Consider the following 25392-nt stretch of genomic DNA (forward strand, 5'->3'; position numbering starts at 1 on the left):
ACCTTTATGAGGAATTCATTAATGTGTTTATCCAGGGAACAGATTCCTCATAGAGTATAGATTATCTACACTTAATTTGACTTGGCTTTCAAGAGAGTATGTCTCACTCTACATGTTCATTAGCAGTGAACAGGATTTGGTTTCCCCTGTCCTTCTGTTTGATCAGTTATGATTTCCCCCTAGCCTTAGGAAATCACTAATTTGCTTTCTGTCACAATGATTAATTTTACTTGTTCTAGAATTTTGTATAAATGGAATCGTATATTATGTTCTTTTTCATGATTAGCTTTTCTTAGTCATGTTTTAAGATTCATTTGCTGCATATATTGTAGTTTATTCTTTTTCGTTGCTACGTAGTATTGCATCATATGGATATACCACAGTTTTTAAAATTAATTTATCTGCCAAGGGACATTTGGGATGTTTCCACTTGGGGACTGTTAGGGTAAAAGCTATACTGTGTTTTCATGTACAGATGTAGGTGATGTATATTCAGATAAATACCTAAAAATAGAATACCTGTAACTGGGGTAAGAGTGAAGGGGCACTACTAGTAGTTATACTGGTACAACATGTACAACAGACAGTTCAGGAAAAAGGGCAAAAGGTGGACGGGTTTTAATTGTGTTTATGTGTACCTTGTATTCATATATGTTTATCAAATGAATATACACAGTATATTTTATTAGACCTTCATTTGTTCCAAATATATTTTAAGGACAATTAGAAAAAAATGGAAGTAAATAGAGTAAGGTAATATACACTGAGTGGCCAGATTATTATGACCACCTGACGTTTGTAGGCAAATTATCTATAATTTAGTGCTGAAGTTGCTAGAGGGCCAGACATTATAGATAGGGAAGCGGGTTGTTTACCACGACAGTATAAGTGATTTTTTTCTGAAGATATGGGTAAACAACACGATTTCACAGCCTTTGAACGTGATACACACACACACACACACACAGTAGCAAGATTATTATGACCACCTGATGTTTGTAGGCAAATTAGCCATACACTGCATCATATGGGATATGGAAGCCAAAGGTCTGTTCGAACACCTTTGCTGTCTGCAGTTACCAAGATAAAACGTCCCCAATTCGCACAGGAGTGCAAGGATTGGACAGTCAAGCATTGGAAAAAAGTCATGTGGTCCGATGAATCACGTTTCCAGTTGCATCATGCAGGTGGCAGAGTGAGAATTTGGCGGAAACAGCATGAAAACCTGCACCCCACATGTATGAGTACAACCCTTCAAGCTTATGGGGGCAGTGTTATGGTTTGGGGCATGTTTTCCTGGCATGATTTGGGCCCTTTAATTCGTGTGGGACAACGTCTGAATAGCACAACATACCTAAGTATAGTTGCTGATCAAGTTCATCCTATCATGTTGATGGCGTATCCCAATGGAGATGGCATCTTCCAACAAGACAATGCGCCATGCCACAGTGCTTATATTGTGCAGGAGTGGTTTCAAGAACATGAGGGAGACTTTACCTTGCTTAGGTGGCCCCCACAATCACCAGATCTCAATCCAGTTGAGCATTTGTGGGATGCAGTTAAAAGAGCCATCAGGCTGTTGGTTCGACAACCATGAAATCTCACAGAACTGGACAGTGCTATTCATCAGGCATGGTGTCAGATTCCTCGCATCACCTTTCAACATCTGGAGTCAGTGCTAAGAAGAATCACTGCAGTATTGAAGGCAAAAGATGGCCTAACGAAGTACTGATGGGTGGTCATAATAATCTGGCCACTCAGATTATTCAAAGGCTGTTAAACCGTGTTGTTTACCCATATCTTCAGAAAAAAATCACTTCTACTGTCATGGTAAACAATCCGTTTCCCTACTTATAATGGTCTGGCCCTCTAGCAACTTCAGCACTAAATTATAGCTAATTTGCCTACAAACGTCAGGTGGTCATGATAATCTGGCCACTCAGTGTGTATTAGAAGGGATTGAGAAGTAGGGGGAAAAGAGAAAAGAAGAATAGGAAAAAAAATCAAGTCAGGAATAAAGTTCTGGCAGACCCCACAACTTGCTAAGGATGCTACAGATCTGGCTTTCCGTTTCCTAGTAGGCAATACAAAGGGAAGCTTTACTTTTATAATAATGTCTATAAAGGAATTAATTGCTGAGTTGAAACAGCTATTTGTAATAGTTCTGAAACCAGAAAGAAATTTATTCCTAGGATTTTAATAAAGTTAACCACTTTATATTTGTTTTAAGCTCATGTCAGATGGCAGTGTCTGTCTACTTCTGTGCTGAGTAGTTAGGTTGAGGATTCAGGCAGTTTTAGTGAGAACATTACAGTTATATATAAGAAAATTATGCCAAATTGCTACTCTGCCATTGCTTGTGCTCTTTTTTTCCAGTTACAAAGGAAATTGAAACATGAAACTTGCAGTATACTCTGAAATTTTGGGGCAGTATTAACCTTATCCAAATCATTCAGAACACACCTAAGTTTGTTATATTTCCATCACAGTGAAGGCCTCTGGATTTCATGATAGTGTGAAGCTACTTGTATTGACAAGAGTACAGTACAAGTGTTCATTATGTTTTCTAGTTAGTAGAAAACATATCAATACATTTTGTGGTGGTTTCTTCTCCCCCAGGATATGATCATACTTAACAGTGTCTCGTTGGTATGCTCACCTCCCAGAATGTTCGTCAAACAATGGTAATACATAATTCTGAGAATGAATCATTATTAGAAGGGTTAATGGTAGATAATTACTTTTAGGAAATTATGGCTCATGAGATTTCTTACATTTGTAAAAATGTTGAATCTGTAATGGTTGTCACCATTAGCTATCTATTTTTTTTTGTCTTGGAACATGCTGAGTTATCTCAGGGGAGATTAAACAAATTAGGATTTTGCAGTCTGTTGCTTGGATACACTTCAGTGCTCAGCAGCAGTTGCGAAGTGGTGTCCTGGGGGAAATGTGGGTAGGGGAATTACAGGAAAGGAAATGGATGGAATGGGAGAAAATTAAAAAGTTACTGAAAAAGTTTAGAGGCATTGAATATAACATTTCAATATTAGTCATGTCCTAGTACATACTATATTATTTACGATAAGTGAAATTAAAATAGATTAGATGGTTACTGTAAATGTATCTCAAATACAAATTGCTATTTTTGCCTCTTTAATTGATGGATAAGCAGCCTGTAAAAAAATGAGAACTCTGGAGAGAACTTAACCTGATTTATTAGCATAAAAGTATTTTCACTTGAAGTAAACCTGCCTGAGTACTTGATGATCTTAGAAGAGAAATAATCAATTGGGATCTTTTGCTATGTTCAGGGTTTATCACATAAATCACTTATTTCTTCAGAATTTATTTGTGATTCACCGAGATATATTTAGCCACAGGGCTCAGTAAGAGAACATTAATTACTCTTTGTTAACATTTAGAACACGCTAGCTCAATTCTACTTTTTAAGAAAAGTAGTGAGAATCAATATATTTCCAAAAGAATAGGAGAGTAGGGGAAAAATAGGAATTCCTCAAGTTTAGGCATTACTTTATAAGCTTATGTTTGTTTGTTGATACTTGACACGATTGGTGATTTCTGTCACAATAAATATTAAACCAAACATCTTACTTGCTCATATAAGGTTTGGATTTATAGCATAGATCACGCACATGAACCTCAGATCAGCTGTGTTGATAGGTATGTTTTTAATCTTTATCATACTTGATGTCTTTTTCCTGATTATTCCCTGTTTTAATTTTCTTACTCTTACAATTTATAATCTTAATTTTGTGTTTAAATCTATTTTTTACTTTGTTTCTTCCATTGTTACGATTTACTGGAAGCCCGGTGCACAAAATTTGTGCACTGGAGGTGGGGTCGGGGGGTCCCTCAGCCCAGTCTGTGCCTTCTCGCAGTCAGGGATCCCCCCCGGGGATCAGGGCTAAGCTAGCAGTTGGACATCCCTCTTGCCATACAGGATCCCTCGCTCCTTACAACCTGCCTGCTTGCTCCTTACCTCTTGGCTTGCCGCTCCTTAGTGCTGTCGTGGAGGTAGGAGAGGCTCCCACCACCACCGCTGCACTCGCCAGCTGTGAGCCCAGCTTCTGGTTGAGTGGTGCTCCCCCTGTGGGAGCCACTGACCACCAGAGGGCAGCTTCTGCATTGAGCGTCTGCCCACTGATGGTCAGTGCACGTCATAGTGACGGGTTGTTCTGTTTGGTCAATTTGCATATTAGGGTTTTATTATATAGGACTAGAGGCCTGGTGCACAAAAATTTGTGCACTCGGGAGGGTCCCTCAGCCAAGCCTGTGCCCTCTTGCAGTCTGGGACCCCTCAGGGATGACCACCTGATGACTTAGGCCCGCTCCCTGGGGGATTGGGCCTAAGCTGGAAGTCCAACATCCCTCTGGCGGCCCGGGAGCCCTCAGGGGATGTCCACTTGCCAGCGGGGAGCAGGCCTAAGCTGCTGTCGGACATCCTTAGCGCTGCTGAGGAGGTGGGAGAGGCTCCCGCCACCACTGCTGTACTGGCAGCCGTCAGCATCTTGTGGCTGAGCAGAGCTCCCCCTGTGGGAGCGCACTGACCACCAGGGGGTAGTTCCTGCATTTAGTATCTGCCCCCTGGTGGTCAGTGTGTGTCATAGTGGCCAGTCATTCCCAGTCGTTCTGCTGTTAGGGTCAATTTGCATATTTTTAAAAAATATATTTTATTGATTTTTTAAAAATAATTAAATCTTTATTGTTCAGATTATTACAGTTATTTCTCTTTTTTCCCCCCATAGCTCCCCTCCACCCGGTTCCCACCCCGCCCTCTGCCCTTACCACCCCCCACCCCCACCCCCCCCACACACAGACTGTCCTCATCCATAGGTGCACGATTTTTGTCCATTCTCTTCCCACATCTCCCCCACCCCTCACCCCCCTAAGAATAGTTAGTCCACTTCCTTTCTATGCCCCTGATTCTATTATAATCACCAGTTTATTCGGTTCATCAGATTATTTATTCACTTGATTTTTAGATTCACTTGATAGATGTGTATTTGTTGTTCATAATATGTATCTTTACCTTTTTCTTCTTCTTCCTCTTCTTAAAGGATACCTTTCAGCATTTCATATAATATGGTTTGGTGGTGATGAACTCCTTTAGCTTTTCCTTATCTGTGAAGCTCTTTATCTGACCTTCAGTTCTGAATGATAGCTTTGTCGGATAAAGTAGCCTTGGTTTTAGGTTCTTGGCATTCATCACTTTGAATATTTCTTGCCACTCCCTTCTGGCCTGCGAAGTTTCTGTTGAGAAATCAGCTGACAGTCCTGTGGGTACTCCCTTGTAGGTAACTGAGTTTCTTTCTCTTGCTGCTTTTAAGATTTTCTCTTTGTCTTTTGCTCTTGGCATTTTAATTATGATGTGTCTTGGTGTGGTCCTCTTTGAATTCCTTTTGTTTGGGGTTCTCTGCGCTTCCTGGACTTGTAAGTCTATTTCTTTCACCAGGTAGGGGAAGTTTTCTGTCATTATTTTTTCAAGTAGGTTTTCAATATCTTGCTCGCGCTCTTCTTCTGGCACCCCCATAATTCGGATGTTAGTACGCTTGAAGTTGTCCCAGAGGCTCCTTACACTGTCTTCATATTTTTGGATTCTTTTTTCGTTTTGCTTTTCTGGTTGGGTGTTTTTTGCTTCTTCGTATTTCAAACCTTTGGCTTGATTCTTGTGATCCTTTAGTCTGCTCTTGGAACTCTGCATAATATCCTTTATTTCAGTCAGTGTATGCTTAATTTCTAGTTGGTCCTTTTTCATACCCTCGAGGGTCTCACTAGATTTCTTGAGGCTCTCACTACATTTATCAGCAGTCTCACCCGTCTTTTTGAGGGTCTTACTAAATTTGTCAGCAGTTTCTAGAAAGTTCTTGAAAAACCTTAAAAGTGTGGTTTTGAACTCTATATCCAATAGTTTGCTTTCCACCATTTCTGTCATTTGTGTCCTGTTTCTTTGTCTCCGCATTTCGGCTGCTTCCCTGTGTTGATAGAGTGGCTTTGTGTGCTAGGTGTCCTATAGGGCCCAGTGGCTCAACCTCCCCAATTACCTGAGGTGGACACTCTTGGTGCACCCCCTTGTGGGCTTTGTGCACAGTCTTGTTGTAGTTAAGCCTTGAGTTTTGTAGGTATCACTGGGAGGAATTGACCTCCAGGCCAATTGGCTGTGAGAATCAGCTGTATCTGCAGTGGGAGAACTTCTGTGCTGGAGACACCCCTCCGGGGCAAGACTTGCTTCAGTGGGACTTTGGTGCTCACTGAGTCTGCCCCCTGAACGTGTCCTTTATGGATCCGAGGAGCTGCAATCTGGATGGTCCCACTCTGACCACCGGGCACACTGGCTCCCTGGATCTCTAAGGAGTTGCTAATCTAGCCTCTGCCTGAGGCTATCCAGAAGGAGCCAGGTGTGAAGCAATGCAAGTTGCCTGGGGCCTTGGTCCAGCTGCAATTTGTTAGGTAATTTTCAGATTGCAAAGGGCCAGGCCTTTCATATGCAAAAGCCTCCACATGTGGCTTGTGGCTTGGGCAGGGCGGGGTCCCAGGGGATCAACAGGGTGGAGCAAGAAGCTATGGCTGCCCTCAGAGGCCCTGCTTCTCAGTGTCCCGGCAATTGCTGCAAGCACCTCTGAGAGAAAGCCGCTCTCAAGTTCCCACCGATGCCAGACAGTCCAGTTTCTCCCGAATGAGTCTGGGTCCCCAGAGACTGGCCCGGAACTGGAGCTCAGAGCTTGAGACTCCCTCCCGATTGAAAAAGACAACCGTGTCCTCAGCCTCCAGCCCTCTCCGTACCCCTGTACTTCCGCACCGCACCTTCTCTGAGTCTCGGTATGCTTTTCTCTTTCCTTCTAGTTGTAGAATTTCCACTCAGCCAGCCTTCCTGTGGTTTTGGATGATGTCCATTCCGTCTTTTAGTTGTATTCTTGAAGTGGTTGTGCGAGGCAGCAATCTCCGGTGTTTACCTATGCCGCCATCTTGGGTTTTTCTATTTTATTGAGTGTGTGCTCTGCTCCTCTAGCCTCCGCAGCCAGCCGGGTCAATTTGCATATTACCCTTTCATTATATAGGAGTGCGTGGCCAGCCTGGGTGAGGGGCTGTTGGCAGTTTGCAGGCTGGCCAAGCCCCCCAGCAGGGACCCTTACCCATGAGGGTGTGGCTGGCCTGGGTGAGTGGCTGATGGCCGTTCGCAGGCTGGCTAAGCCCCCCAGTGGGTACCCTCACCCCATGAGGGTGTGGCCAGCCTGGGTGAGGGGCTGATGGCTCTTTGCAGGCTGGCCACAACCCCCAGCCACCCAAGCTCCCAGTGGAGGCTGGCTGGAAGCAGGTATCTGGGATTTATTTGTCTTCTATAATTGAAACTTTGTTGCCATGAGCGGAGGCCATAGCCAGCTCAGAGCAGGCAGGAAGCTTGGCTTCCTCCATTGCCTGGACAACCAAGCAATCTGCTTGCTCCAGCTCCATGGCTGCTGGCTGCCATCTTGGTTGGGTTAATTTGCATATAGTTGCTCTGATTGGCTGGTGGGCGTGGCTTAGGGCATAGCAAAGGGACGGTCAATTAGAATCTTTGTCTTTTATTAGTGTAGATAATTTGCTCCTAAATAGCTGATATTTTGTCCTAATTCTTATTTTCTGTTATATTTAAACTAGTAACCCTGCGCATGAATCTGTGCCCCAGTAGCTCAGCAGTAGCTCACAGCCGCCCTCCAGTAGCTCTCCGTCCACTGCCCCACCCTCCTGTAGCTCCCCCCTCCCCTTTGGCCCCCCCTCATAACTTGCTGCCCTGCCCCCTCCTGTAGCTCTCCATCCCCCGCTTATAGTGTGCTGTCTCACCCTCCTGCTGACCCGTGATCCGGTTGTTATGTGGTTGGTCATTACGCTTCACGGCGTAACAACCATTTGCATATTACATCTTCATTATATAGGATATTTAAATAATTCAAAATTTAAATGATGTAGATATGAATCATTTTTATCCAGATTGACATTTAGTTATTTTATTATCACTTGCTAAATATTGTTACATCCCCCCCTTCTTTTTTTTTCTTCTTTTTTTTTAGAAAGTTTCTGTATATACTTTTATTGTCTTTCCTGGCCTCCCCATTTCTTGCAAAGTTCGAATCTCCCTGGGACTTGCTTGACTCCCAGAATATGGCATGAGGGCTCTCAGATGTCAGTCAGCCATGGCCCCCTAGCTTCCTGCCATGCACCATGTCGCCGCCTGACCTGGAGCCACCCACGTCTACATTTTCCCTTCTTTTATAATGCTTACCTTTTGCATTTAGATTTCTTGCTTATTAGGACCTATTCCTAGATATTTTGATCTTTTGTATTTTTCTTTTGTTTTGTTCTTTTGTTTGAATTTTTTAGTCTGGAGCTGAACATGCAACATCTTCAAGGTATGCCAGTGTACCAGAGTTAATAAATTAAGGAATGTTTGGATGTTAACTAGACTTACTGTGGTGATCATTTTGCAATACAAATATTGAATAATTATGCTGTACACTTGAAACTAATATATGCCAATTGTATCTCAAAAAATAAGTTTTTAAAATAGAAATTAAGAAATTCTGGTAATTGCACTATTTTGTTTAAGATAAAAAATTAGGAGAAGCTGGTAAAGGATATATGGGAACTTTACTATTTTTGCAACTCTTCTGCAAGTCCAGAATTAATTTAAAATAAAAGATTTTATAAAATTGCATTGAAATTTTCTGTTACTCATGAATATATTCAAGCATTTATCGATTACCAATATTATGCAAGGCACTGTCTAATATAATTTGTCATCTGCTCCCAGTGGTGGCACATTTCCTGGCTGCAACTGTAGATAGGTCAGCAAATCAGTCCTGTGATTGGAAGGCCTTAAAGGGAAGTAAATAATACCTATTTAAAAAACATTTAAATGTAACAACTATTTAAAATAATGTATACATGTTCTTAGCCTCTTTAATGGATGTTAGATCACTTACTCTTTATTCAAATTTTCCTAAACTCAGACTTTTCATTCAGAAAACAAAACCCCTTAATTCAGAGCTGTTACATTCCCAGGCTGAAACAGTTCTAGGAGGAGCCACTTTTTGGTGTTGATGGAGTTTTCATGTTTTTTAGAACTAATCCTTCATCCATACCCTCTCCTTATATATCCTGTTCTTGTGAAAAGGGCTCCCTGAGTCCATCCTGAATCATTCCTCATGAACATCTTTGTGGTCGTTCATGGGCCAAGGGCCAGAATAAATGGGTTTAGCTAACTTCAGTTCTCTCTGAACTAAGTAAAGTTGAGCCCAACATGCTACCACTAAAGAGCAAGTAAAGCTCTTTTTCAATTGTCTTTACTCCATGCTGTACAGATGTTGGAGTGCACAGTAGATACAAAGACCCATCTGTATGGTGAAATTCAGTGGATCAAAATATAACAAGGAATAATAGAATGTATTGCCATTTTTGTTTAAAAAACAGACAGACAGCCCAGCCATTGTGGCTCAGTGTTGAGTGTCAACTTATGAACCAGGGGGTCACAGTTTGATTCCCAGTCAGAGCACATGTCTGGCTGGGTTGTGGGCTTCATCCCCAATAGGAGGCAGCTAAGCAATGATTCCCTTTCATCATTGATGTTTCTATCTCTCTCCCTCTCTAATTCAGGAGTCGGGAACCTTTTTTCTGCCAAGGCCATTTGGATATTTATAACATCTTCACTTAATATAAATTTATGTTGGTATGAAAAAAGCTCTTAGATTTATTGAATTTCGAGTCCTGCCTGCGGTTCCCTTGGCAGGGCTAGACCAAATGATTTCATGGGCCTTCTACGGCCCAAAGGGCAGACATTCCCTATCCCTGCTCTAAATAAATCAAAATACATTCTTGGGTGAGGATAAAAAAAAAAAAAAGGAAGGACAATTGTAATAGACTCACTTAAACAGACAGTAGACTTAACTTAGACAAACTTAAAACTAATAAGAGAGTTTAGCAAGGTTTCTGAATATATACCAGCAACCAGAAAATATTATATAAAATAAAATCCCCTTTTCAAAGGAATAAAAAATATGCAATATCTAGAAAAACTCCAAAGATAGGCAAGAATTTTATGGAGAAAAATTTTTTAAAAATTATTGAGGACATAGAGGAAAATACAAATAAATGAACAAATGCACCAAGTTCATCAGTGGAAAGACAATATTATAATGATATTTATTTTCTAATCCAAATTTCAACAAACTGATGCTAAAATAATTATGGGTGAGTAAAAGCCCAAGAAGAGTCAAAGGTGAGTGTGAAAAAATTGGCAAGCATATGTGAGAGAAAGGAACTTCCATACATTGCTGGTTGGATGGTGTAAATGGTAGTTACTTTTTAAAAGTAAAAATAATATTTATCTAATAGATGCACAAACAAAATCCTTAAGGGCATACCATGAAAAAATGTTTTCTTCCTACATGTCTGCTGAACTACTCAGTTCTCCTCGGACAGTTCCTGGAATATACCTCTTGAACTCTTGTGCATATACAGAGATAATTACATAATGCTTTTCAGAAATTATACCCTTTTATATACAACTAGAGGCCCGGTTCACAACATTCGTGCACTGGGGTCGAGGGGGAGGGGGCGCGGGGTGGGTCCCTCAGCCCAGCCTGCGCCCTTTAGCAGTCCAGGAGCCCTTGGGGATATCCGACTGATAGACATCCTTAGCACTGCTGCGGAGGTAGGAGAGGCTCCCGTACTGTGCTCGCCAGCTGTCATCCAGTTTGTGGCTGAGCAGTGCTCCCCCTGTGGGAGCGCACTGACCACCAGGAGTCAGCACCTGTGTTGAGCATCTGCCCCCTGGTGATCAGTGAACGTCATAGCGACCAGTTGTTTTGCCATTTGGTCAATTTGCATATTACCCTTTTATTATATAGGATATTTTTTCACTGATTTTTTAAAATTGAGGTATAATTGACAAATAACTTCATATTAGTTTCAGGTGTACAACATAATGATTCAGTATTTGTATATATTGCAAAATCATCATCACAATAAGTTGATAATATTCGTCACCATACATCGTGTTTGTGATGAGGAATTTTAATCTATTCTCTTACCAACTTTAAAATATGCCATATGGGATTATTAGCAGTAGTCACCATGCTGTATATTACATCCCATTGAGTTATTTTATAGCTGAACATTTGTACCTTTTGGCACTCTTCATTCATTTTACCCCTTCTACCCGCTCTACCTCTGGCAACCACCAATCTTTTCTCTATATCTTTGAGCTTTAGCTCCCTCCCTCCCTCCCTCCCTCCCTCCCTCCCTCCCTCCCTCCCTCCCTCCCTTCCTTCCTTCCTTCCTTCCTTCCCTCCTTCCTCCTTCCCTCCCTCCCTCCCTCCCCAAGATTCCACATATGTATAAGAGGGAACGTGGTATTTGTCTTTCTCTAACTTATTATAATTCCCTCTAGGTCATCCATGTTGTTGCAAATGGCAAGATTTCCTTCATTTTTATGGATGAGTAAAAATGCACATCATAGCGACTGGTCGTTCCACTGTTTGGTCGATTTGCATATTAGCCTTTTATTATATAGGATACAAACACTATATTTTCCTTATTCATTTATCAATCAATGGACACTTCTGTTTCCTTATCTTGGCTATTGTAAGTAATGCCACAATGAACATGGGGTGCATGTATCTTTTTAAATTAGTATTTTCTCCTTTCTCTTTCTCTCTCTCTCTCTCTCTCTCTCTCTCTCTCTCTCTCTCTCTCTCTCTCAATACCTAGAAGTGGAATTGCTGGATCATATGGTAGTTCTGTTTTTAATTTTTTGAGGATCCTCCATACTGTTTCCATAGTGGCTGTACCAGTTTGCATTCCCATTAACAGTGCACAAGAGCTCTCTTTTCTCTACATCCTTGCTAAGACTTACTGTCCTGTCTTTTTGATGATAGATGTTTGAATAGGTATGAGGTAATATCTTTTGTGGTTTTGATGATGATTTCCCTGATGATTAGTGATGTTGAAAATCTTTTCATATACCTATTGGCCATTTCTATGCCATCTTTGGGAAAATATCTATTCAGATCTTCTGTCCCTTTCTAAAACCAGATTGTTGTTTTTTGCTATTGAGTTGTATGAATTCTTTTTATATATCTATAATAATATAAGCATAATATGCTAGTTAGACCGGACAGCTGAATGACCTTCTGGACATCATTCCAGATGTCCTTCTGGATGAAGCTGCCATGGCGGGGGCCGAGGCAAAGGTCATTAGGGGCAATCAGGCAGGCAGGCGAGCGGTTAGGAGGCAGCGGTCCCGGATTGCCCCAGGACTATCAGACATCCCCCAAGAGGCCCCAGATTGCGAGAGGGTGCAGGCTGGGCCAAGGGACACTCTTACCACCCCCCCCTCCACCCCTATGCATGAATTTTGTGCATCAGGCCTCTAGTTTTGAATATTAGCCCTGGTGCCATGATTTTTCAAACATAACATATCTTGGACTGTATCATCATAACATTTATAATACTGCTCCATTTCTTAAATGATTATGTAATAATTCCTGGTATGCTTATATTATAAACTAGAGGTCCAGTGCACAATTTATGCACTCAAGGGGTTCCCTCAGCCTGGCCTGTGCTCTCTCACAGTCCAGGAGCCCTTGAGGGATGTCTGATTGAAAGATTAGGCCCACACCACCCCGGGGAGAGTGGGCCTAAGCCTCAGTTGTACATCCTTAGTGCTGCTGCAGAGGTGGGAGAGGCTCCTGCCACTGCTGCTGTGCTTGCCAGCTGTGAGCTTGGCTCAGGGCTTCTGGCTGAACGGCGCAACCCCTATGGGAGTGTACTGACTACCTGGGGGGCAGCTCCTACATTGAGCATCTGCCCCCTGGTGGTCAGTGCATATCACAGCGACTGGTCATTTCACCGTTTGGTCAATTTGCATATTAGCCTTTTATTATATAGGATTAGCCAGTCTCCTAAGATGCATGTTTAGATTGTTTCTAATCTTTTCTTGCTAGCAGCAATGTTAAAATGAATTTCCTACCTTGTCTATTATTTCACGTGTCTAAGTATATCTATAGGATGAATATCTAGGAGAGGAATTGTTATATTACCACACTTTCCTCTATAGAAGTAGTACTAAATTACATCTCACCAGTGATGTAGTTCCAATCAAGCTCAGTCCTCCAGTAAATCTGACATTTATTTGTGGGTACAGACTAGGGTAAGGTTCCATCTCTATTTTTTTCAAGTTAGCGAGCTCCATGTCCCAATTTTCATGAGTTGATTAATCAGTCTTTTCACCCACAATTTGAAATAACACTTTTATTATAATTCAATTGTATATTTGAGTCTCTTCCTAAGTTTTATGTTTTGTTCCATTGGTCTGTTCTCCGTGCACTAGTTCCACAATATTTTAATTACTTTGGTACTATAATGTTTTTCAATATGATATTACGCATAAAGAATTGTCTTGGGAAGTTCTTGTTGAATTCTCTAGAGAACTTTAGAATCAACTTGCTTACTTTGTGGTGGTATTTACTTAATCTTACAGGCAATTGAATTTTGTTGTTTTTCATCCAAATACAGGTATGTCTTTACATTTGTTTATTTTCTTTTGTGTCAGAATTTCAGATTTTTCTTCTCACAGATTGTGTCATTTCTTCTATTTTTTACTGCATATTTTATTTTTCTTACTGCTTTTGTAGATGATTGGGGTCTTGTCTTATTTTAAACCTCCTAATTAATTTATTTATTTGTATACATGAATGTTGTTAATTTTTACTATGTTAGCTTGTACCCAAACAAATAATTGACTAAATTATTTGATTATTTAAAATAGCATATCAGCTGATTTTCTTGGGTTTTCTTGATATGTGATCTGAAAATAATGATAATTTTAACTTCTAAACAAATTTTATGCCCCATTTCTTTCTCTATTTTACCTATGTTGGTTACCTTTATTAGAGTGTTAAAAGACATCTTTAAATATTCCTGATCGGTTAAGAAAGTATTGTTTACGCATTCCTATTTGTTAGAGGCTGGATGTTAAATTTTACCAAATGCCTTCTCCATTTGTATAGAAATCTTAATGATTTCTCACTTCTGATATATTAATGAGATGAATTATATTTCTAGATTTTTTTAAATAAGTATTCCTAGAAATCCTGAAACTAAACATTTGGTTATGGTATATTCTTTTGATAATTGACTGTATTAACATTTATTAATTTATGTTAATATTTAACATTGTACTGTACACTTAAATACTTCATTTAGTATTTTTTATACCAGCATTCCTATGGGACACTAGTTTTTTTTTTCTGTGCCTTTTTTGTGGGTTTTTCTTAGCACTATCATGCTAGGCCCTTTGCTTTCCTTCTTTACTATGTATTGGAAGAGTTTAAATCACATTGGAGTTGTCTGGTCATTAAAAGTTTGATAGAATTACCTTGTGAATATGTTCCTACCTTGAGTTTTTCTGTGAAAGCTCTTTGTCAACATCCTCTGTTTCTTTGGAAATTGTCCTTTTTCAGTGTTCTATTTTTTTCTGTGGGCAAGCTTTGGTCATTTATTTTTTCCTAGAAAATCATATTTCTGCACAGAATTTAACATAGTAGTTGCTTATGACTAGTATTTTAATTTCCTTTTTATATATGATGTGTTATACATTTCTTAGTTTTATGTTTTTTGTGTTTTGTTTCTTCATTGTTGATTAGGTTAGCTAATGATATCTCTAAATCTTCCCTAAGAAGGACCTCTTGGATTAATATTGTTAGTTCTGTAATTTTTACTCTTTAACTAGCACTGCTTTAGCGGTTTAATTATTGTTTTTGTAATTTAAAAAAATCTTTTTGATTCAGTGGTTTATGTGAGTTTTCTAGTTTTGTTATTAATATCTGATTTTATTTCATGGTGACTAGCAAATGTCTATTACTTTAGGAAATCTATTAAGGTCATTTTATAGCTGACTTTATGCACCGTTTTAATGACTGTTTCTTGGATTTATTGAAGATACTTTTGGTGTTTTAGTATAAATTCAACTAGATCTGTTTTCTTAATTAATAAACTTAATTAAAGCTCTCCTTTATCCATACTTAATTTTGTTCACTTAATGTTTTTGTGAACTGAGAGAAGTGAATTAAAGTCTCATAATCCTATATTCCTGTCAGTATTCTCTTTATTTATTACAGGCTTTGCTTTCAAACTGTCTATGCCCTACGTGCCTTTTTAAAAAATAATAATAATTTTTTCCTACTTGCAGTGTTGATCCCTGCTTCATTTGGGTTGTATTTTTATGATATGCCTTTGCCTATTCTTTTTCAGTATTTCTGTCACTATAACTGTGTCTCTTGTAGATGGTGAAATTTTTGTTTTGTGATTCAGTATGTTTTTAATTATTGAGTTTGACCAGTTTGTATTTATTAAAAAGACAAATTTACTTGGTTTTGGCCCTCTCATATTTAATATGCTGCTGGGTTTTTTTGTTTTGTTTTTATTTTACTACATAATGTGTTTTTTTGTGGGTTTCTTCAGATAATTTGGAAGGTTTGAATTTTTGTCTAAAGGCTGTCTTTATAAGTTTGTATAGTATACTTAATTCCTATGATAATGTCTATTGGCTCCCTACAGTGAACAGAGAGGATATTAGCACATTTTCATTTTGGCTTAATTCCTTTCCCCACATTCGAAACTTCAATTGATTATTTTTGTTAGTGTTGATCTTTATCAAAATATACATGTGATTTATCACCTTAGACTATTAGCAAAGGTGACAGTCAGTATTTGTGGATTAACTTCACCTTCATCTTCTGGTCCCATTTGCTATTACTGCAAATCTGGTTTGTCAGGGCCACCGTTTGGTTCACCATAATTCCTTGTCTCTTTCTTCTCAGCCCTTCAGTTAACTGCATTTGTAGAGAAACCAGACACTTTATTATCTATATATATAAAAGGCTAATATGCAAAATGTCCCTTGGGAATTTGATCACTTGCTATGATGCGTGCTGACCACGGGCGGGGGAGTGAGGGGCGGCACGCTGACCACCAGGGGGGTGGTGTGGAACAAAGAAAGGCCCCAGCTGACAGCGCGGAAGGATGGCCCTGGCTGGCAGCCGGTAGGCCCTGATCATCCCTGATTGCTGGCCAGGCTTAGGGACCCTACCTGTGCACAAATTTCGTGTACTGGGCCTCTAGTCTTCTATAAACTGCAAACACAGAATGCATGCCATTGATGGGGCTTACTGCTTTTTCGTTGTTGAAATTTGTCCTCTGAGTTTATAAGGTTCTTCAGTGATGATTTGTGTGGAATGCTGATATATAAATGACTGATAAATTGATACAAATTCTTGTCCTACTTAATTTTCTCGAGAAGTGTAGGTCTTGACCCCGCCCAGGTCTACCAACTTGGAATGTTTCTCTGGCCTGATTTGTGTCATGGTGTTTTTGTTTCTGTATCCCCAACAGACTCTGATGTCCAGTATATTACTGGTAGAGGGTTTGATTGCCGGGGAATGGAATCTATAACATTTTATTTCCTTAAAATAAAATACACACATAAAAAAGATATGAAGCAAATATATCAGAATGTTAACATGAGTTTAGTATAATTGGTGGATACAAAGGAATCTCCAGTATCTCCATTATTATTCTCTGTGGTCTGAGATATATTTGAAATATTACTTTTTTTTTACATTTTAAAAAATGACACGTAACTGTAAAGCAGGGAGAGCTTGTATGCTTTAGTGATCCAGTCCAGAATATAATTTATTGAAAACTAGTTTTTGCTTTATTAATCACAACATGCATTGTTTTCTTTAGATGTTGAGAACCACTCATGTAATTTCTATGTTTTGCTTGGCATAATTTCCTAAGTTTTGAATAAAAGCATTTTATATTCTAAAGTTTTATGGCTAGAGTTTATAAAATTCTAAATTTAGAATCTGTAGAGTGGAAGTTAGTGGAAATTGCTCCAGAGACTAAAACTACATGTATGACTAAAATCTGTTAAGTGACTTATATTGCTGGTTTGGTATTATTTTGAATAGAACTCTAAACTATATAAAAATAAGATTGAGATTTAAAATACCATGATAATTGAAAGAGTTAAGTATTCAGGACTCCTTCTGTCCTTTCAGCAGGGCTCTGATAAGTACAAGTAATAATAAAAGAGAAATAAATTATCTCTATTTTCTTATTGTTATGCATTTTTATGTTTTATACTAAAAGATTTTTAAGTTTGTTTTTTCTCTGTGTTCAGGTACATGTCTCGAGTCCACGGTATGCATCCAAAAGAGACCACCCGTCAGCTGAGCTTGGCTGTGAAAGATGGTCTTATTGTTGAAACTCTCACTGTGGGCTGCAAAGGTTCAAAAGCTGGTATTGAACAAGAAGGATATTGGTTGCCAGGAGATGAAATTGTAAGTATGCTTTATTTGATAAATTTGGACAAGCTGACTTTTAACTTTTGAACATTATTTAAATATAACCTTTAGAAACTCATTTTTAGCAGTTTAGTAATGTTTCTCTTTAACATTTTTTATTAACATTAAGGACCTACATTGGTAGGGTGGATACTTTTCCTCTGTGTTTCTTTACTAGGAGAAAACCCACTTTTACAAAGACCCTGCCTTTTCTGTGTAGTTTACCTTGAATCTGAAACCCTTTTAATGTACACACAATTAATGGTATTTCTAAATATTTTCTTTAATAAATATTAGTAAAAAAGGTTTCAGTGCAGGATAATGTTGATGCCGTCTGGACAGATTGGACGGAACAGACTGGCTTCTCAGGGACACACCTTACTCAGGTTGGATGATGTCAGAGCCCAGAGCCAAGCTTCAGGAGGGTTTGCAGCTGACAAGGTTCCAAATGCTAGACGCCTCTGACTAGTGTCTTCCGTTGATTTCTGTGACTTGAGTGTGTTTTGTGGCACTTGACAGAAATCATAGGAAAGATAGTTAATTTTCTTTATATTTTTACTTAGTTCTTATTAAGTTATATTTTAATATTTTTCCTTGTAGTATATAATTCTATACTCAGGGTCATGTAAAAAGTACAATTTTTTTCTTATGTAAAGACTGATTTGGTGTAAAATTTCCATCTTCCTACCTCATTCATTTTTGATATTTCTAACACCTTGATTTTAAAGGTCTACTTTTTGCAACAATATCATTTAAGACAATATGTTTCAAATTTAATAGAAATGAGTTATTTTAGTTTCTGAAAGGAATGGATTTTGTAATTAAGTATTTTGAGAGTGTTTCTATCATGAATTCTCTAAAATCTAACGTTATAAAAAATGACACAAGATCTTAAAATTAGTTCTTTGTGGAAACATTTCCCAAAACCTTTGAGTTGTGTTTTCCTTTCTGGCTCTACATCAGGTGAGCCAGCAACACATTTCTCAGTGGTCAGCTCTGCGCAATAAACTCATAGCACATCCCTGTGGAGGGCTGGGCCACAGAGGCAGCTACAGGTTACAAACTTGTTCAGTTTTAACGTTGTTTTTGTCAGTTTAATTTATGCCTTCAAAGTTTCAGGAAATAAAATTCACGTTTTCTACAACTAAAACACAGAAGAAAAAAATGGTGAATTTCTCTGGTATTTCATTTGCACACTAGAAGTGTTCTTATAAACTTAAGTAAAAAATGTTTATATCAGAATAATTTTTCTGTTCACTTTCATATAGAAAAGTATAGTTTTGTTGCCAGTAAAGAAACTCCAGATGTCAAATCATAGTAATAATATTTGTTTACATCATGGATTAACAGGAAGGCCATTGATAATGGATAGCTTATTATATGCTCAGAATAATCCTGTTAATATAAAATGTCTAATCTCCAAATACTTGGTAATGTACAGATTTAGTATAGAAAGCTATCCTGATAATTTCTGAGGTTTATATAGTAATTAACCAGTAGTAAGTACAACTTAATCCACAGGATTTTGGTTTGTGGATCATGTACATTTTTTTCATAAAAATGAAAAAGTGATTTTAGTTCTTACTTTTTAGATTTTTGGTTTTCCCACATACATTCTTCCTCTTCAATTTGAAGTTTTCATGTTCAATTTAATGAAGTGAGCAGTTAGTGAGTTATGCTTACCACTGCATTAGGTTATATATTCTTTTTTTATTTTTACATGTACTTACTGCATATATTTATAGCACCATCCTTTTCTTTTTTTCTAGATGAAATCTTATATGTAAATCAACCAACCAGTTTACAGATTTTATTAATTCATGTTGGTTCTTATTCACATTTTTATACTGAGTATGCATGTATGATGTAAGTATAAAAGTTGTGCCTAGTTTATAAAAATATGCAAATATTAAAAATTCAGAGGTAGCAGAAAGAGGTAAGGTCTTATATGTATAATAGACAGTCACTTGATCTATATTTAAGGTTTCACTATAAAATGATGAGGTTAATTATATTTGCATCTCATAACTGTGGCTGGTATACCACCTGGCTATCCAGGGGCTGTCATGTGCTGCAGTTGTCATGCCCTAGTATACTCACAGCCGTGGGCAAACTACGGCCCGCAGGCCGGATCCGGCCCGTTTGAAATGAATAAAACTAAAAAAAAAAAGACCGTACCCTTTTGTGTAATGATGTTTACTTTGAATTTATATTAGTTCACACAAACACTCCATCCATGCTTTTGTTCCGGCCCTCCGGGCCAGTTTAAGAACCCATTGTGGCCCTCGAGTCAAAAAGTTTGCCCACCCCTGCTATAGAAGGACACATTACTGTGTCACACTTGGCACAACACAATCATCTCACACTTGCCAGCTCTTTGTTTATGGTCTGTGTGGCCCATGCATGTGAGCTACTATGTGTGGAGCCAGTTGTCAACTATACAACTTAGGAAGTCACACTCAGTTCTCAGACATCATATGCTTGTATGTTTATTCAGCATTTTCTAGTTTATGGCAGGTAAGTGTCTTATTCTAGCAAAACCAGTCTTAGGGAAGGGTCACCTTTTCAGATTTGCACAAAGGAACTCTGTGGGCTAGTGACAGCCCTGTATGCTGGCATTTGAATCTAGGACCTTCCTTTATCGTTTCTCTACCTTATATATAATACGTTGCCTCTAAAAACTTGACTTTTTAATCTGAAAGGTTTACATTATTATTCATCTTGTCAACTTCTGATTCAATATCAAAAGAAGAAAAAAGTCAAGTAGATATTTATATATATATATATATATATATATATATATATATATATTATCTGTATATGTAAGCTGTATAGAATGTTTTGGTTATTCATTTTTAATTCAAAGTTGCAAATATTCTTCAGCTAGGGAAGTTCTGTCATTTGAAAAAAATGGGTAGTAGAGCACTTCTTTTCCTTCTATAGCCTCTAAAAATAGTATCTCAGAGGTGTGGAAAAAGTCGATTTCTCTTGATAAGTCCTACAAGTTACATCCTCAAGAGATACTTTGTATTAGCAAAGAGGGTATACTCTCCTTGTCTTCTCTTTCGCAATTATGGTAAGAAAGACCAGGTAGGCAAGAGTACGGTTTTCTTTATGCCACTCAACTGTAGTTGAGCAAAGAGTTTGTTGGTGTCACATTTTTATTTCACCTCTGCTACCTTCCCCCCCACTCCCGCCACCCCATCACAGTGCTTATTTTTAAAACTTGATTCAGTTGAAAAAAATATTCATAGCTTAAGCAAAATTGTTTTTATTAAATCCAGCAATGATATAATATAAGTTTAACTCTAATAATAGGTCAGGTTATGATTATAATCTCTTCAAGAGGAAGACACTTGCATAGGTCAAAGATGGTGGCTTTAATTGTACTGAGATTCCTTTTAGACTGTAGTGCTTTTTAGACAAGTTGCAGTGCTAGTCTCAACTACCATTTGCAGCCTATTACAGTGATAGTTCTTTTGGAGAAACTGATAAAATTAGGCAAGAGATAAGCATCTTTATGGTGATATTTTGAATATGTTTGTTGGAGATAGTAGAATAAAAATGTAATAATTAAAAATGAAGGCATTCTCAATTTAAATAATTAGCTTAAATATTAATCAATAAACTAGGAAAAGTGTATGTACCAACCAATTTTTAAAATGACAAACTTGCTAAATCTGGAAACCTCTTGTAAATTTTCTGTGGTCATCTTAGACTTACAGATTTGTATGTTATTAGTATTCACTCATCAGATCCAAATAATTATTTGAGATGATTTTCATAACTTTTGAAATTATATTGGTAAAAGGCCAGTAGACCAGGGCACAGAAGGAAACTTCCTGATGTCTGACCATTTAATGTTTGGATATATCAAGGTTTTTTTCTTTTAGTTTTTAAAAAAGAATTACAAGTTCTGATAGATTGCTTCACTATTTGCTTTCTCTAAAGAAATAAATATACATGAACAGCTATATTTAATCCACATTTGATCACAGTATTAAATGTCCTTCAGTCTAACAACTTAAGAAATACATTTCTTGGGCAAAATTTTACCATTTTCTCGGCTCAATTAAGTTTGGTATTTAGTAACTCCTTTTATAATAAACACAATTTCTTATGAGTTAAGGGCTCACTAAAGATAGAACGGTCTTATAAAGGTATTTATTGTTACATGTCAAATATGTATTTTGAATTTGAGGCAGTTAATATTAACATGATAATTTCCAAATGTATTCATGGTTCCTGGCACAAAGCTATGACTCTATCCTATTATTTGGCAAATACTTTGATCTGACATTAAATAATTTGGTCACCAGTATAGAAGATGATTTAAAAGTCTAAAAAAATGATATTTGCTATGAAACAACTACTCCTTTTATTTAACCTGCCAAATCCCAACTCGGGGTCTCATTTCTTTTTTCATACTTCATACTACTTCAAGAATAACGTGTCATTGTAGGAACCACAGCTTGCATTTTCAGTTAGAAGCCTTCTACCAGTTTGGTTTTGTAAGATGCAAGAGCAACTGCAAAGATGAGCTCATAATAGTCTTGACTATTATGCCCTGCTTCAGTTTGAGTACTTACTTTACATATAATCAAGCTTGTCCCACCAATAAGCAGGACCTGAGACTACTTTTAAAGCAGGCCTAAATGAAAAGGTAGAATTCAATCTATATTTTTGCTTTTTATTTTCATTAATTTAAGGTTTTGATACCTTTAAAGAAGCATAATTGATGAAAGTACATATTTTGTGGTTTCTTGAAGAGATTAACATCTTATATTGGGTGTAAATGGATTTAGTCTTAACTTAGGGGCAAGATAGATACTTTTTTCCTCTGTTATCATCTGCTTATCTTGATTCAGAATGACCAATCTAAAAGAAGCTGTGGCTTGTGTACCTATTGAAACTTAGCTAAGCTCACATCTTTTTGATAAGAGGTAGGATTGGACTTATGTCTTATTCTTCAGAAATCACAACATTAAACAGTCATGGCAGGGAGTGCCCTTGCTCTGTTCTTGAAAAAAATATTGAGAGCTTGCTGAATTCAAAGCAGCTTGACTCTGTCAGCCCACTTCATAAATATAGTATAGTGAAGTAAGATTTTTTTTAAAAATTGGGTCTTTGCATTTTCCTTGTTATAAAATATAGTTGTCATAAATTAATCAATCATGTTTTTAATACCCTAAATATAAAAAGCGGGATGCCCTTGGGATACCTTTGATTTTTTTTCAGTGAAATATATTTTGTTACATTTATGTTAATTATGTGCAGACTACACATTTTTTCCAATGATCCATTAGCTGTTTCAGACAAATATAAATTATTGTTTATTTGCTAAGTAAAGTATTAAGTATTTGGTGATTTTTAATTAATGAGCAGCCAGTTATACTGTGGTTCTATGTATATTCAAACTAGTACTTACACCTAGAAATTATTATTGCTGTGGTAAAGAATGTCCATTTTATTCAGTAGTATATTTTGGGTCATGCTATTCTGTTTTATTCTTTTCAGCTTCGTGAGAGTGTATGTGTGTGTGTGTGTGTGAGTGATTGAGAGCTTTTTTCCCTTCTGTCTAAATTCTTTTTCTCTAAACAGTGTTGTAATATTCTTATTTAAAATTACTGTAAATATTTAATCATTACATTCTTACCTCTCAATGATTAACTAAATTAATTAACAGAATTAAATTAAACTTTGAATTATAGAGAATTAATTTTATGTCATATTTATGTTAAAACACATCAAACAAATATTTGATAATTTAAGATTTATTTGCTCATTGTATATAAATAGGGAATCACTTTAAAAGTTAGAATCTCTTGAATGTGATGAGAGTGGGTTATAGTTTAGGAGACCCTTGTTACAGACAGTTCTCCCATGAACACTCTCTCTTTAGTGTTATCTCTAAACTGACTTAATACTTCTTGGTCCCTCTAATTTACAGAAATGTTGTGAGAGTCAGCTGTCAAAATGAGCTTATAGTCCTGAAGAAATCCGTAATGTATAATTACAAGTGTCACATCATTTTGTGACTTGTCGATTCCTGTTTTGTGCACTATAGCAAGCAGATCATCTTAATAACTCACTGAGCATAGTAACTCAATTGATCCTTACAAAACATCTATATACAAGGCATTGTTTTGTTCATTTTACAGATAGAAAATAATACACAGAGAAGCTAAGTATTCTGCCCTAGATAACATAACCTGTGAGTGCTAGAGCCAAGATTTGAGCCAGTCTGACTTCAGAATCTTAATCAAATGCTATAAATGGTGACTGAGACGTAGGGCAGCAGGCTGCTTCTAAATGTTGGGATGTGTTCTACTAGGTTCTGAAGACATTCTGTGTCTATTTCTCACCATAATTAAGTAGGGAGTTTACCATGTTTACATTCATCACTCCCAACTTTCAAAGGTCCATCAGTTTCAGAAAAAAAAAAAGACGCACATTCATGGTCTTAATGAAATTTATAATGGCATCGAGTTTATTTGTTAATACAGTGTTTTCTAACATTATGATAGCTTTCCTGGCACATGACTTTCTAAATAGAAAGATTTTTCTCTGTCCATTTGTAGCTTTTGTGTTAGTATCAAAAGTTTCCTCTTAAACTAGTAATGACTCTTGAATTTGTATGCTACTGTCTTTTTATTCATGACTAGTACATTCATAGATTATCAGTTGATATCATCTGCAAAATAATGTAAGTCATATAGCAAATAATAAACAGTTTGATCCTCTATGAAATCCCTTTAGCTCTGTGTATTGCCTGATATTGAGCAAAGTTATAGTAGAGAGACCAAGATTATTTTGTTTTTATTTTGAAAGGCCTACAGTATGCAGCCTTTCTCCAGGACAGCAACCCCAAACAAGGTGAACTAATTTTGCACTGTTATTTTACTTTAAATCTGCTTTTAAAAAATACTACATTTCTATCTTTCTTTAGGCTAGTTTAGTTAACTCTTGTTAGAATTGTTCATTAACACCATATTGTCTTTACTTTGCTTCTAGTTGGGGATTTTTTGCTAGTAGGTTTGCTTTTTAAAATTTTTCTTCAAGTATTGAAGTGGCTTTTCACATATTATGCTGCTAATCAGGCTGTATGAGAGTAGTTGGTGACATCTGGTAAAATCCAGGAAAATGCAGGATTAGCTTTTGGGCATACATTATTATTAGAGCACCATGTAAATTAATTCTGTTTACTAAAAGAGAAATTGTAGACAACTCTGCCTATCTTAAACATGCTTATATAATTTATATTTCAGAAAAGTGTGCCCTGGGTTTAGAATGTAATAACTTTTGAACTTCTGCGTGTTTTGTATATTCTAAACAGCTATTGCTATGATTAAAAGAATGAACAGGTATGTTCCCAGACCATACCTCTTATATCTGATAATGGAGTTATTCATATGCCTTTATGTAAATAGTATATCCAAATTTTCTCTGCTTTTATTTCATTTGATTTATATTTTTATTTCTGTAATTATTATGAAAACTAGGTCTGCTATTGAACACCCCAATGAGGAAAGATCCATTTTCATCTCATTTTATGGGGGGATGGGAGAGAATAGGAATAGAAAAGGGGCAGAGGTAAAGTGGGGAGGCTAGAGCTTTAGAGCTGTGCACCAAAGTTATACTATTGCTTTCTCTTAATTTACTTAGTAATCACCATTTTAAGAACTGCAGGAAGATGCATTAATGTAAAAAATTTCAAATGATGAAGGTTGGCACTTTCTTTTGTTAATAACGAGTTAAACATAAGCCTCAAAAAGATGTTTCTGAACAACTTATGAAAAAATATTCTGAAATATTTTCTTTTAAACTTGGCAAGAGTTCTGTTAGTTCAAAATAGAGCAAAGTATCTTATCTCCACTGAAACCTAATTTATCAATGATTTTTGATATAAATATTAAAATAGCAGCTTACATATGAACATTGTGAAATGGATACACAGTGACTGTTGTTTAGTACAGCCAAGCACTACATA

At 37.2% G+C, this 25392-nt stretch overlaps 1 protein-coding gene across 8 annotated transcripts in view; it reads left to right on the forward strand.

Annotated features, from left to right (window-relative positions):
- The window catches only part of ZMYND11 (zinc finger MYND-type containing 11), a 141156-nt gene that overhangs the window by 69071 nt on the left and 46693 nt on the right, over positions 1-25392 (forward strand). For 7 of the 8 annotated variants that reach the window (XM_081098370.1, XM_081098373.1, XM_081098372.1 and 4 more), the window contains one exon: positions 17240-17399. In XM_081098370.1, the coding sequence (XP_080954496.1) occupies positions 17240-17399 (160 nt within the window). Of the gene's footprint in view, positions 1-17239; positions 17400-24233; positions 24279-25392 lie in introns of all 8 variants that reach the window. The other variant, XM_081098367.1, reaches the window with a different exon arrangement.

The sequence above is a fragment of the Myotis nattereri genome (assembly GCF_964212035.1).
Source record: "Myotis nattereri genome assembly, chromosome: 1".
NCBI classification, from domain to species: domain Eukaryota; kingdom Metazoa; phylum Chordata; class Mammalia; order Chiroptera; family Vespertilionidae; genus Myotis; species Myotis nattereri.